This window comes from Desmodus rotundus, chromosome 1 (genome assembly GCF_022682495.2).
Source record: "Desmodus rotundus isolate HL8 chromosome 1, HLdesRot8A.1, whole genome shotgun sequence".
Classification (NCBI taxonomy): domain Eukaryota; kingdom Metazoa; phylum Chordata; class Mammalia; order Chiroptera; family Phyllostomidae; genus Desmodus; species Desmodus rotundus.
Window position 1 is genome coordinate 104,069,960 of NC_071387.1, and position 15,335 is coordinate 104,085,294.

General features: G+C 40.2%; 1 protein-coding gene across 16 annotated transcripts in view; it reads left to right on the plus strand.

Moving 5' to 3' along the window:
• The window catches only part of RBFOX1 (RNA binding fox-1 homolog 1), a 2,121,844-nt gene that overhangs the window by 2,067,379 nt on the left and 39,130 nt on the right, over positions 1–15,335 (plus strand). For 9 of the 16 annotated variants that reach the window (XM_053929061.2, XM_053929098.2, XM_053929078.2 and 6 more), the window contains one exon: positions 5,391–5,430. In XM_053929061.2, coding sequence (XP_053785036.1) covers positions 5,391–5,430 — 40 coding nt within the window. Of the gene's footprint in view, positions 1–5,390; positions 5,431–11,749; positions 11,793–15,335 lie in introns of all 16 variants that reach the window. The other 7 variants (XM_053929075.2, XM_053929068.2, XM_053929096.2 and 4 more) reach the window with 1 other exon arrangement.

Here is a 15,335-nt window from a genome sequence, read left to right on the forward strand (position 1 = left end):
AGTGCTGCTTAAATTTGGGGAGGGGAATGGGATGTCATAGACGCCTTTGATAACCTAATTAAAACTATGTATTTTCCTGTGGAAAATGTCTGTGTACATATACATGCACACGCACACACCACACACACAATTCTATGCAAATAATGCCAGGAAGTTCATGGACCCACCTGATATCAACTTAAAAACAGCTAGATTTGAATGCATTAAAATTTTAATTTATTTCCACTTGGAAGGGAAGTAGGTAGAGTAGTTTTAAATAACTTTTCCTTAAAAAATGTATTTATGGTTAGACTATATTATATTACACAAACACATCATGTACTTTGGGTATCTTATTCTTTCTTTCCTTCCTTTTTTTAAAAGAAATAAACTAATTTGCTGTAGTGCAGTCATTCCCTGCTTGCATTCATTCCAAATATTTAACCACTGTTATTACCTTTCTAAGAAAATGAGATGTGCATTTGCATTATGTTCTTGCAAAAGCATATTGCAGTCCCCAAGTGATTGACAAGCAATACAATTACCTTTGCATGACTAGACAGACCGTCTTTGCAATAAAATTGACTGCACCTGTTCAATGCACAATGGCAACTCCTTTCTCTTGTGACTGGGCCATGGTTCATTCATCTATAGATGCACACTAGAGACTGACCCCTGTCCTCCTTTCCCTACAAATTTGTTGCACCTGTTTCACAGGGCTTCAAAAACAATTGTTTAGATATATTCATGGAAACCAGCATGAGAATTTGTAAGAGCTTTTCTATAACCAGCTGCCATTTAGAATAGGACCTAGAAAGCTGGCCCTCAGTGCTGTGGCAAACAGGAACATGTGGAGGGTCATGTTTCATAGAGCAATGAGTCTATTAGTCTTCGGACTAGTGGCGGCATCACCTGTTACTTGTTAAAAATGCAAATCCTTAACCCCCTCATCAGATCTATTGATTCAGGGCCTCTGAGCTGGATGTGAGGCCCAGCCACCTGTGTTTGAACAAGCCCTCCAGGTGGTTCAGCTGCATGCTGAAGTTTGACCACTGCTGCCTGCCAGAGCCGATAAAAGTTGGGGCTGCAAAGCCAAGCCTACCTGGGCTAGAGTCCCAGCTTAGTTACTACCTAGCTCTCTCCTTTTCAGTTTCTTTATACTTCAAGAGGTGACAATAACATTGTCCATCTCGGAGGAGTACTTTGAGGATTAAGTAGGATAATGAGCACAACATGCTCAGATTAGGGACTGACACATAGTGATCGCTCAGTCAATGTAGAGAGTAATAGTATTTGTACTTTAGTATTTGTGCTATTACTTGTAGCTTAGGGGGAAAAAAACACACACAGCATTTTGGTGAAACTGACAACCCCCCAAAGTGGCTTCATGTCACACTGCCAATGAGGACAACCATGTTGGTTCCTCATTTTTTAGAGTTATCATGAGGGTAGATCACTCAGCCTCTCATTCCTCTCCAAAATGTGCAGGTGTTGCACTCGGTGAAAACAAGAAACTCATACATGGTGTGGTTTACAATAGCAGCTAGAATTTTTTATTTCCTTTCAGAGTATAGCCACCACTTCCTGCAGAGCCTCCCAAAGCTGAAAGATGCCTTTCCTGCAGCCTTGCATAGGCTGTTCCCTATGGCTGGGCTGCTCTTCCTGCTTTCTACCTGGCTAGGCTTTTGAGATTTCTGAGGCATTTCCTCCAGTTCCCTTGCCTCTCTTGCTAGCCCTCATCCTTCCATTTCATGTTCAAAGTGCCATTGTCCCTCTCCTCCTCAGCATCCATCAAGTCTGCCATTCAACATTTATGCACATGGCTTTGTGACTGAGTACCCTGTGAGCTCCCCAAGGGCAGGTATAGCAAGTGGACTCTCTGTGCCTTGGCATAGTGGTTGGAATATAGGAAGCATTTCTACATCAGAAATATAGTTTGCTTGAGCTTATCAAAATGAGGATGTGAGATCACATTTTCTCTTTGTTTTTCTGCCTCATAAATGTGGGACGTCAGTCAGAGTACCAAAGTAGCTTTCTGTGGTCCACATTGGAGGGCAAAATATGGCAATGAGGTTGCCATGCTAAACAAACACCAGGGCCTGTTCTTGCCTCACTCTGAGAGCTGTTGGTACACATAGGCTTGACATGGAGGTTCACTGCTTGCCCCAGTGCTGAAGGACTGGTCCTGGTGAAAGAAGAGGCCACTTTCCCAGCCAGAGCTCTCCAGTCACTCCTGGTCTACACTGTGTGCTCACTGGAACAGACCTCAAGGTCTAGTCTCAGCTCTTCTCTCCATCACAAGCAGACCTTGTTTAATTGTGGCTCATACATGTTGCGTTTTTTAGAAACTGAAGGCTAGATCCTTCACCAGCAAAATGATTACAACTTGCTTTATTGTGACACTTGCTTTATCGCAGAGGTCTAGAACCAAACCTGCAGACCTCCAAGGTAAGAGCAGACACAGACTGGGTCCCCTTTACAAGTATTTAGAAAACGGCATTATTCCCCATGTTTGAATACATTAATATTTGGTTAAATATTAATATTTTGTTCACACCTGGATCACATTCTATCTAGCCTCTTACACTGATCTCCTAAACCAGGATCATTTTTTAAAGATTTTATTTATTTATTTTTAAAGAGAGGAGAAGGGAGGGAAAAAGAGAGAGAGAAACATCAATGTGTGGTTGCTTCTCACATGGCCCCCACTGGGGATCTGGCCCATAACCCAGGCATGTGCCCTTACTGGGAATTGAACCGGCGACCCTTTGGTTTGCAGGCTGTACTCATTCCGCTGAGCTACACCAGCTAGGGCAGGATCCAGTTTTTGAATCTCATTCACCTTCCTCTCCTCCATTGACAACAGTCACTGATACTGAATAAGCGGATCAGAAACCAACCTGAGACAGCAGGCTGCTTCTTCCTAATCCTCTACTTAATTCTACCTGGAGTTGATAAGTAAATTAATTATTCCGTGTCATCATCTGTCAGTCAAAATATGGGCAATATTCAGTCAATAGATATTTATTTTACATCTCCTGAGTAAAAAGCAATGAGTTAGATATAAGCAGGATAGAACATTGAGTAAGCTCATTGGGTGCAACTTCAGTGTGAAATGAGTCCCATACACAAATACCTTTAATATTTGACCAAGTGAGGATCAAAAATTGTAATATTGGCATTGACAGGAGGGAGAAATAACTCTGCTTTGGGTGGGCATTGGATAAAGGTCACAGCAATGGTGACGTTAAGCTAGAGCTACGATGTCAAGCACATTGCTCATTACTTTACGGCCTTTTCTCTCTCTTCCCTTGAGGCAGGCGCTTACCTCTATCCCTGTTTTACAGATGAGTCAATGAGGCTCACTTAACTTCATAATTAGTCCAAGGGCACATAGCTGCTGATTGGTCAGGCTGAATTTGACCCAGATGCCTGGGTTGTTTCCATCTAACTTTACTCTTGAGTGGTGATCTGCTTTTGGTGAGGACATTGGCAGAAAAGCCATTCTCAGTACAAGGACTAGCATGTGCAAAGGCATGATGGCATGAAAGAATGGGCTAGAAGTTGTTTTGATATGGCTAAATGACCAGCTCTGTGGTTCTGGGCCCAACTAAATATTGGTTGCTCTCCCCTGTCGCATCAGATCTGTACTGAGTCCTGTCAGCAGAGGCTGGCCCTGCCGTCTGACCCCCAACAGACACTATCATTTTATGTTGGAAATTTTGAAAGAGAATTCAAAGCCTAAATCAGCATGCCGCACACCTCGGTATCTGGGATTAGGGTTTTACACTGCTTGACAAGTGCTCTCGTGAACTGCAGCCCTTTTGATCAAAATGAAAAGAGCTGAAAGCGATTCCTACCAACCTCCTTAGTGTGTATAATCCCTGACACCTCTTTAAGGCTAATGGTACTTGGGGTTTTGCCAATCAACTTTGAAAAGCTCTGAGATGCACACTACAGTGTTCTCCAGCAAACCAGTGTCACTGCCATGTATGTGTGCATGTGAGTGTGTGTGTGTGTGGCGACGCACCTTCCCTTGGCTTTATATGCTTGGCTTACATGTGGGTACAGTCTGCTACTGAAATCTGCAATCCTTTGGTAATCAAAATAGTTCTTCTATTAAAACCACAGCTCCGTTCAACAGCGGGGCTCATTGGTCCTTTGCCAGGCTCCCAAATCATCTATAAACACCATGGGGAAATATTAAGGAAGGTTATTAGTTACAACTACTTCCATCTTGTCGAAAACATGCATGTAGAACACACATTTTTATATTCAAGATATCCTGTGACCCTCACAGAAGACTGAGGTATACAGGCTGCATATAATCCTCATTAAGCCCATTTTAATACTTAGGAATTTTAAGTCAGTTTCCCTTGATGGTGTAGCTGTGAGCTTCTTTACCTGGCTGTTTCCCACAAGGTATACCAAGAAATTTCTGGAGAATTCCAGGATCTCTTCTTCTCCCCCTCCTGTGAAGTCCTCTCTCTCTGGGATAACTATGTGGACAGTGGTCAGACACATGCAGCAAGGCCAGGCTTGTTCAGTCATAATGTGAGGCTTTGCTTAGTCTGGGTGTCATTTATGCAAATATACACAAAGAAATATGCATGCACACATTTGCACAAACATGTACATATGAACACACAGATATGCAAACATATGACTACACACACTATACACACTATATATGTATGCACATGGGCATGGTATGTATAATATATTCACACATATGCATTCATGCACATGCATGAACACAAAGCATATTTTTGCACACACATATACACATTTATACCCATAAACACTCACCAAACATATACATTTTTATAACACACATGCACACGTGTTATAATTCGAGATGTTCTCCTACATTTACCATAAAATAGTGGTGCAGGGAATTATCAAATATAATACTACAATGTGAAAAAATACAGAACATTTCTGAAATCGTTTATGTTGTCCAACTTCCCTAAGGTCATTCAGCTATAACCAATATTGAAAATGTGATAATCTGTGTCCCTACCCTTATTCATCATACATTTTAAGCAGATGATTTTTAACCCAGGGCAAAGGGGACTATGTGGGTTGACTATGCGAACTCTCATTCTCCTATCTATCTAGGCCATTTAAAATAAACCTCAACCCTGTTTGCATTTCTACACCCCTCCTGAAGGGGAGGGAAGTCTGATACCCAGCATCTGGATTCTGGGCCAGCACCGAACCCCAGCCTAATTTCTTTGGCCTGATCAACTACTGTTGTCTCCAACCTCCTTAACCAATGTGGAAACTCTCCTTGGTTCCTGTGTTTTGGACCTTGTGACCAGACTAACTTCGCCAGTGCAGGGGTTGGTGTGTCTGCATGGGGAAATGCACTAATATGGATGTTTCTCTTTGTGTGTGCACCCTTGCAGTGTTGTTTACCAGGATGGATTTTATGGTGCAGACATTTATGTAAGTATTCATTAACGCGCATGACATCCTCGTTTCCTCCCGGAGTCATTCTTTTTACAAGTTTGCTGAGAATCTCTCTACTACTCGGTGCCATCCATTTCCTCTTCCTGGTCTGTGGGAGAGTCCAGAGGATCACAGGGCAGCAGGATTTCTGCTCAAGATAGCACCACATGCTGTTGAGTGGAATGATCTCCTTCATCAAGTTCAGAGTAAATGCAAACACCCTCCCCCCAAAGATGGTATTTCTCTCAAGTCAAATTAAGATCCTCTTGCAGAAAGAAATTCTCTCTAAAGTTCTCAGTATGGTCTGTGTGTTTTCAGTTTAGTATTTAGGATAACAGCTGTAGTTACCAGCTGCAGAGGGTTAAAAGATATTTTCATGGCTGATGTTTTCAATGTTTTCTTATAAATATATTTAATTGTTTATCCCAAAGCTCTAGAAAAATATTCTCTCTCTCCTTCTCTCTCTCTCTGTGTCCTTCTGTTTCCTTCTCTTCCCCTCTCTCTCTCCCTGCCTCTCTCTCTCTTTCTCTCCTACTCTCTTCCTCTCCCTCCCTGTCTCCCTATCTCCCTGTCTCCCTGTCTCTCTTTTTCTCCCCCCACAAATCATGGATGATATTAGTAAGAAACATCTCTTAACAAAAATCTGCCAACCTGACCATTAAGCCCTTATTTTCTTCAACCCCTTATTTCACCATTTCCCTAGAACTGCTCCCTAACTCAGAATTGTTTGTTAAATGGTACCACTTTATTAAGCTGTTCACTTTTAGAAAAGAATAGGATATTTCTCATTAAGGGAACCATATTTAAACTTACCTAAGTTCACCTAAAAGTAGTTATTCTCTCACATTATGATATTAGCAGCAATATTATAAAAATGACTTGGAATAACACAATTTAAAATAAATTGGCAGGATTAGGGGTATTTTCTAAATTATATACTTTTTTATTACAAATAACCTCAAATAATTTCACTGGAATCATACTTGTTTAATAGACTAGATAACAAAGAAAAATAAAACTATATTTCTGATCAAATTGATGTCATTTACTAGCAAATGGGAAAGACACTGGTTATTTAATTTTCTTCCCTTTGAATTTTAAATAATTACGATTTCGAGACATAATATTAATCTCTATCAGTGATGAACTTAGCTGAGTTCTATTATTATTGCATCAAGTACATTTATTATAATCTGTGGGTTAGCTTTTTTTCATACTAAAACTAATGAATGATCTGCATGTTCTTTATCCACCCAGTGAACCGCCAACTTTTTTGTGTAGCTTAATGTACTCCTTCTCACATCCTTTTTTTCCATTTTAAATAGAGAAGCAGGTTGAGGCTGAGCAGGCTGAACCTCAGCCACATCTTCAGACACTCAATGACCCTAAACCTCAGTCAACTGCACCCTGCCACAGTTTAGCCTCTGGGTAGAGTAGGTGCATGGAGGGACTATAGTTGGCATAACTAAGTTTAGGGCTTTTTTTAAAAATTTGGGAAATGGAGGGGAGTAGAGAAGGGATGGAGACATTTTTTAAAAATCCACCTAAAGGAAAACTATCTTCAGCAATACCAATCCAAGAGGGGGGTATGTTATGTAAGCCTAGCTAAAAACAAACATTATAACATTAGTTATCATTTATTGAGTGTTCACCTCTCTGTAAAATTACTAAAACTTACTGGGTTATTTCTAAAATGACAATAATTGATTGTATATTAATTTGAGCTATTCTATGGAGATTTCAAATTGGCATCATTCCATTGCCCCATAGATCTTTGGATAGCAAAAAGTAGAAGCTGCCTGAAGGCACAGGCTGTAAGACTTCACAAAGAAAAGAATGACTAGTTAGAGTAATTGATAGAGTATGTCTGTATTGGTTAGGATAAATTTGAAAATCCCTGAGAACAAGGCAAATGGAAAGAGGAGAGGGATTCGGAAGAGAGAAAATATGGCAACATCCACACTAAGGTAGAAAGAGAAATTCCATTCAGAGAGGAAAGCTCCAAAAAAGTTCCCTTTGTGTTTTTGGTCCATTTAAGAGCTTTTGTTTCCCAAAAATTCATATTTGAGCAAAGCCCACCAGGCCCAGTGGTAAATTTAAAGCCCCTGTAGTATCTGGGTGAGATTTAGATGAAGGAAGTTATTTCAGTTTAGAAAACCTCATCTTGCCCTTTTCAAGCCACCTTGTAGCCAAAAATTTATACATTTTTCTGCTGTTCCTATTATAATGATAGGTTTTTTAGGGGGACAGTTCCAAATAGTCAATTAGATGATGGAAAAACTAGCTGAAAAATGAACTTGAAGTTTTGTTTGCCCAGCACATTTTTCTGTCCTCTTTCCCAGACGGTAGCTCAGATCTTGCAGACCTTCCTGAATTTTTTGTTCCGTATAAGATGGCAATTTTGGAACATTGCTGCTGGGTGGTGTGTGCATCTAGGCGACAGTGATGAACTGGACCACCCCACTGCGGCAGCAAAACAAGGGTTCGTGGATGGCCTTAAGTTGATTTAAGGGCAAGAAAAATATGAATATTTCCTGCTCTTTAGAATTTATGGAGCAGGATTCATTGTGGCTAGAAGTAATTTTAAATGTGCTTTTTCAAGCTTCTGCCCCATCCTCCCTTGAAATACTGGTATGTTCTGATGAGTAGACTCGTTCCATTCCCAGAGGTCCATTTCTTAAAGAAATGATGATTAAAGAGGTTAGAAAAGCATGTGAGGTTCTATTCTATTTAAAGTTTCTGGCGTGCTCCTTCAACCTCAGTAGAAATAATGCACAAGAAATAACTTAAGGCAATCCTGAGAGGTCCTGGGACATGTGTTAGACACTTAACTCATTTCTCATAGGTTTAAACCAGTTATTTCTTTTTAACTTAATTGGGTGGAGGAGTAAGCTTCTAGCTTTGGTTACTTTTAAGAAGTTAGGGAAAGTCTACTCTCCAATTCTTCCTACTCAGGTGTTCTCAATGTTGACAGCCTATGGGAGCAACTCAACAAGGATAATAGCACATACACTAGAACAACTGCCCTTTTCTGTGCACCCACTCTCTCCTGCCCTTTCTCTTCTTCCTTGTCCAAGGTCTTTCCATCCCTCCCACCTGATGTGGGAGCCCTCAGGCATTTCTGATTTAAAGGGCCCCTGCAACTGGCAAGCTACATCTCCTATCTAGAATTGGCTCTTTCTTAACTTTTACAGAGCAGAGAGGATTGAGGAGAGAGGGAGAGATGTTCATAGACACCCTGAAATTCCTGGAGAGGGTAGACTTGTTAGGAGATGCTGTGAGCCGGAAACTAAGGTCAAAGGCAGGCAAGTTTGTTTAGACTAAGAGCAAAGAAAAAGCATTCCATTCAGGAGCCCAGCTGTGCAGGAGAAACGCTGCTTCTTGCCACGAAGGACATGTTCAGGCCCCATATGGATAACACTCCTCAGACAGGACATAGGGGGTTCTGAGTCAGAAAAGAGGGTAGAAAAGGTCATAACTGTCTCGCTTCCATATAGGGATATACCTCTGTCCCTCTATATGCACACACACATGCAGACTTTTATATCAAAAGGTTGGAATTTAGTTTACATAACTAGCAGATAAAAGGTACTAGTTCAGTGTTACCATTAATGGTAGACATTTAAACCAATTATTATTTTAAGTTAAAAAGTGGGTCAAGTTAAAGAAAAAATAAATAATAGTAGAGGTGATACATGGATATGACAAGTGTTTGAAAGTAAAGAGCAAAGACTAAGTTTCCTGGACCTACAAAGCAATTTGTTACACTTAGGGGTGAAGCTATAGATCTCATGAGGCCAGAATTGATCAGGGAGCTGAAAATAAGTGTTGCTTGACTGAACTTAGCCAAGACTCTTATCTTAACCCACTCAGAGAGATATAAAAGGTTATGGCATTTGATCAAAGGATAACTATTAAAAATGGAAAGCAGGAAATGACAGCAAAGCTACCAAAAAACAATCAACAAACTGTCAGTAGAAAGTGTATTAAGACAGTAGAGGTCTGGGCAATGGGGGAAAGGGAAAGGAAGACAGAGAAAGAGTGAGAGAGGGAACTGGCAGACGTTCGAAATGTTAACCATATTCCCTTGAACTTGGAGAGCCCCAAGCTTCCTAATGGACAATGCAACCTTGGGACTGCCTAGGAAATATGTGTCAATGAGATTACAGTGCATTTTTACATCATTCCTAAATTCTGTCATAACAAGTTTCTGGTTGACACCATGACTAAATACAGTTATTTCTGAATATATGTCACTCTACTGTCCATGGATCTTAAAACAAAGAGGTGTCCTCATTTCACCAATGGTTGAGCTCAGGAAGCAATGTCAGTAGCTTTGGGACCACATAGGCTGGAAAGCAGAAATCCTCCAAATAAAAACCCCATGTAGTTATTCCAGAGACCCTGTTTCAGTGTGAGCCACTGAGGTTCAGCACCAGGCTGGTCGGTCACCATGGGAAGGTAACAGCCCATCAAGCAGTTAAGCATCTACTGTGTGAGAGACAAGACCTCTCTTACCTCAGCCTTACCTCATCTCTTCACCACAGGTCTGGAAGGCAGGAATCTCATTACCTATCACCTCCAATTAAGTTTTTCAGAACAGGAAAGGTTTTTAGAAAGCAGGTAATATCATTTGTCCAGAAATCTTCACTGACATTAGGATTTAAGCCCACATGGTCTGACTGCAGAATTCAAACCCTGAGCCAACAGAATAACATTGCTGCTGTCCTGGAACAAACTTTGATAAAGGCAGGGAAAGAAAGAAAAGGAGAATGGTGAAAAATGAGAGAATAATGGAGAATGTAATGGGGTGGCAGGCCACTGGGAAATTATATCTATACTTGAAACATTCAAGTACACAATTGATGGGAACTAGGAGTGAGACTAAGAAAGAGGGAGAGAGAGAAGGATAGGGAGGGTGATAAAGAGAGAACTAGAAATTTTGCATTTTAACTTAAAGAGGAAGGTTAAGTAAAACTAAATTGGAAAGGAAAGCCAGACTACATAAGAAAAAAGTAAATACAATAAATATATATGTTAATTATATACTTTATAAGGCAGGTCTCTAAATCTCTTAAAATGTTGTAGGGTAAACAGAGGTGGTCTGGTTTCCTCACCCAGAAGTCTGGGCAACTAAGGGAAGCAGTTTCCCATAACTTTAAGAATGGGCCTGATGAGTAGTGTTATCATGGCCTTGAGACTGGGTCTGATAAACTGTTCCCATAGCCTTGAGTGGGCTCGTATGCATAGTATGAAACTCTGTTCCATAATATCTATTGGCATCCTGCTGGCTTTGTCTGTATTCCAGTATTTAAGGGGGTAGGGGCTCCCCACTGGGGGACAGGTGACATGCAGTGTGACACACAGTGGACATTCAAGGACACACAGCTTGCAGCATGCATGGATCACCAACCCTTGAATGAAGGCATGTCAGACATCCCAATGGCTCTGTAAATATTCTTCCATCTGCCCGAACTTCATGAACCTTTCCGGCCTTGAACAGTCGCAACACAAACGTCTACGTGAGGTCTGCCCTAGAACTGGATATTTCACTTCAAACTAGAACCACTCACGTAAAAGATCAGCCTCATCCGTGAATCACTCTCACATCCACATATTGCCTCCCAGTCCGACCCTGGGTTCTTTTGAGATCTTGTCAGTGTTAACTTGAATGAAGTGATGACATGTTACTGATACTAACAGTAGCTTTTCTAGACCCATCCGTGCACACACTCATGCATAATTTTTCTGGTCGTATCTATTTGAAGTAGTCTTGATAACTTCCATGTGCTTCATTAATTCATAAAATAAAATTGTGCTTTCTGTTGTTAGTTGAAATTAAGTTAAAAAAACACAAGTGCTGATACAGTTATGGTTCCTATTGTACTGTCATCCTAACTGCCTCAATAATCAGACACCAAAGTTAAATCCTCAAATATTCTGGAGGATTCCAATCATGAGTTCAAGAGAGAAATCTCCAAATGGTTAGCTTGAACCACTGCAATATGCTTGGAAGGGTAAGAAGCCATGAATGTATCTTTTTTCCTTCTTTAAAATGAAATACAGGTTATAACACAAATTAGTGACTGTGTTTGATCCCATCTCCCCTTTCTTGATACTCTCAATTACAGAAATTTGTAACTGAGATTGTTTGGCAAGGCCTGCTTCCTCTTTTGGTTGGGTGGGTTACTCCAGGTCTTTGTGAAGAGAAGCAAACTTGTAAATGAATTGCTCTGGAATTTATGTCTGACTTATGCATTTTCTTTTATTTATTTCATTTTTGCATTGAAAACATTACATTTCTGTTTCCTTATAGAGTAGTGTATCAAGAGCCTGTGTATGGCAATAAATTGCTGCAGGTATGAGATCCTGACTGGTGGAAAAACTCATCACTCTGGTTGTGGGTTTGCTGTGAAATCCTACTAACAAGACCATTCCAGGGAGGGAGGTGTTCTCTAACATAGAAAAAGGAAAGACTTAACTGAATTTTCCAGTTTTGATGTGAATTCTTCTAGAATAGAGATGATCATCCTCAAATTTCCCCTCTTTGCTAGATCATGAGTGTATCAAAATGGGTGTCTGGCTTGGCTGTAAATTTCTTAAAACGCATCTGGACTCAATTAAAATAAATTTAGTGAAAAAGAATTCTAGGGTTTCACTGAACCAACTGTCTAAGAAAAATTGTAGTTGGCTCTAGGAGTCAACTGCAATGTTTAATAAAAAAAACCTCTTATGCATCTAGCATTGAGGGTCAACATAGCTAATATATCTTTTCCTGGCTTCATTGTAGATTCTTATAAATCTATTCTTATAAATTTATTACACCTATTGCTACAGCTTCCAAACCTAGTTCTCACTCCTGAGGCAACCCCCAAATGAACAAATTTGCAGGATGAAAAGGAGCCACACATCCGTTGGAGTGTAGTTGGTCGAGTGTTCAAATTTGGTCTAATGCCAACATTAAAACTGTCAAATAAAATGAGAGAAGAATAAAATACTAGAACAATCAATGGGAGTTTTATTACATGGGTTTCCCCATAACCTACAATTATCATTTTTATTTGGTATTAAGTCAATTAAGAAAGTACATTTTTTACTGTGAAAATTAATCATTTTAATAAGGACTGTACTATGAAAAAAGGTGTACTTGAACCTAAGAGAGGACAAAATAATTAAAATTCCTGAGATTAACTGTTATTTTCACATTTCAAGAAAACTTACCACACTTCAAAAAAAAGCTGAATGTATAATGCAGATAAATTAGAGTAATGATTTTTATTTAAGTTTTTCATTTTGCAAATGTTCTTGTAAATGTTGTTTTCATAAATAAAATATTGAGGCAATTATATATATACCAATTCACCTGTTTTGCAAAAAGTGAGCTCCTTGAGTATTCTCAGAAAGCAGGGGACCTCTATCTGTGATCAAGCCCATCACTACTCTACTAAAGGGAAGCACACAGTCCCACCCACCTTATTGTCCCACCAGCACACACAAGATTCACCTCTTTCCTAAGCAATTCACTATTTGGATATTAGAACATCTTCTTCTGGAAGCATGCCCTAAAGTTAACAAGGCAATTTCCTTTGTGAAACTATTCAATACTTTGCAATGCAATGGAGATCCATGGTGCTCATCAGTATTGCTGTAGAAAGTTCCACAAATGGAGTAACCACTTTCATTTTGTTTCATTCAGCATTTCCCAAATGTATCTGGTCCAGGTACATTTCCTTTCCCTGGTACTATTAGTATCCCAGCGGCACACTTTTGAAAATGCTTTATTGGGGCATCGTTAGAGATCCTTAATCAGTAACTCCCCCCCAGCGGACCACTAGGAGTCTCGCTAACATTGGTAATGTTTCAGACCCAGGTGTGCCTGTCTCTTAGGTGGCTACATCTCATGGTGGTGGCAGGGCTGAGGGGGCAATTCATCGTGGCCATGTAAAATTTGTATTTCATATAGGGTCACATTTATATTTTGCTGCTGCTTGTCATGTAAAACATGAGTAGGGAGTGTAGCTGGTTGACCCTTTCCCTTGGTTTGGGAGTGGGAAAAATCTGTCTGGCAAGGGTGCATTTTTGTCCTAAGACCTAGAAGGGCTGGTTTTAACATGGCCATGGTTTGGTGACAGCAAATGGAAGTGAGCACTCCTTTTTCAGACATTACCACAGAAGCTTGCAGAACCTCTGGCTATGCTCAGGGAACTGCAAAATATGGAACAATAAAATTGATTACAGTTACCTGTTAGAAAGGCAAATTAAAACAATTTGTATTTTTTTATCATTTTACAGTATATACACACATACACTGAGTTAATAACACACAACTCTGTTATTCCCCTAATATGGATTTCCAACAGAAGACAAATAACGCAGGAAGAATGCAATATGGGGTCTGGAACAAAAACAGAATTACCTCTGGAGGGCAGGCCCCTTCTAGTATAGGCTTCCCCCTCTAGGTGAGTGTTCTAGGAACCCGTCTGTACCAGTGTAGCAGCTGGTGGTGTTGTGAGAGGTTGTGTTTGGGCTCAGTGAATTTTTTTTGAAGACTCTTTCAAAGCATTTGTCCATTTCCTGATGGGTGATTTACAAGTGCACCTGCCCACACTGTGCTGAGTGTTCAGCAGTTTTTGACCCAAACTGTCATGACCTCCGTGCCCCACCCTCCCTATTCACCCAATCTTTCCCTGAGCGACTTTTTTGGTTTCCCCTGATGAAAAAGTCCTCAAAGAAGAGGAAAAACAAAAAACAGCAGAAGCAATAAGACACATCAAAATTTGAGCAGTGGAAATAATGCCTCAATAGGTGTTGCATCAAGTGGAGAGGTTGTTGAAGGTTATGAAGGTGACTAAAGTTTATACATGTAAGAATAAACACAATTTTTTATAAAAACATTCTGGGTTGTGGGGGGCCCTACTTTATATAGATGTGTAGGTATTAGGCCACCTCACCCTTTTTTTCCCCCAATTGTTAACGTACTTCAGGGATCACGTAGACCTGGACTCCAATAGGGTAGCCACCAGCCCCATCTGGCTGTTTACATTTAAATTCAAATGAACTCAAATTCAATAAATTAAAAATTTATTTTGTGTACCAGCCATATTTCAAGTGCTCAATAGTCTCTTAGGTCAAGTGGCTACAGTATTGGACAGCACAGGTAGAGAACATTTCCGTCATCACCAGGTGGCCAACTGGACAGCAAGGAGACCACTGAACAAGGAAAAGATTCTTTCCTTTAGCTCCACAAAGTTTAGCAAACAATTGCCTTGACTCTTGAATTGGGAATGTTTGTAAACAAATTCCTAATTAACAAAGAAAAGTGTCAGGGCATTGACCCCTTATACCTGTCTTTCGTGGAAACACATGCCTATATTCTCTAAATGGCCAAGTCATATGCAAATATGTAGAGGATGGGTCCTTCTCAAAGCTGCATAGACCAGCACATCTGTTATGCTGATGGGTCCCAGGTGTACACATGTCCATTTTAAGTTCATCCAATAAATATTGACTTAGCAGAAAGTGAGGTTTATTTTAGTTATCTTCTGTTTGCATGGCTACAGTTATTTCCACTAATTAAACTTGCTAACTAATTTCATTGATGAAACTACTGCAGAAGCTGGGAGAGACATACAGAGTTCAAACAAAGAGGGTTTGCAAGTGGGATGTTGATTAAAGTCTTTGCTGGGACCAAATTCACAGTCACCAAATCATGATTAATTGACATGGCACTTGATGCAAATATCTTGGCAGTGATCTCTTTTTTAAAAAATTCTGGGCGTAACAGACAGAAATCACACACACACATACACACAGACACCCTTTCTCCACTCAACGCTTTCAGCTGGTTGTAGCTAGTGCCTCCTAGCTAGTCAGCTAGCCACTTCCCAGCTCATCCCTGCCTC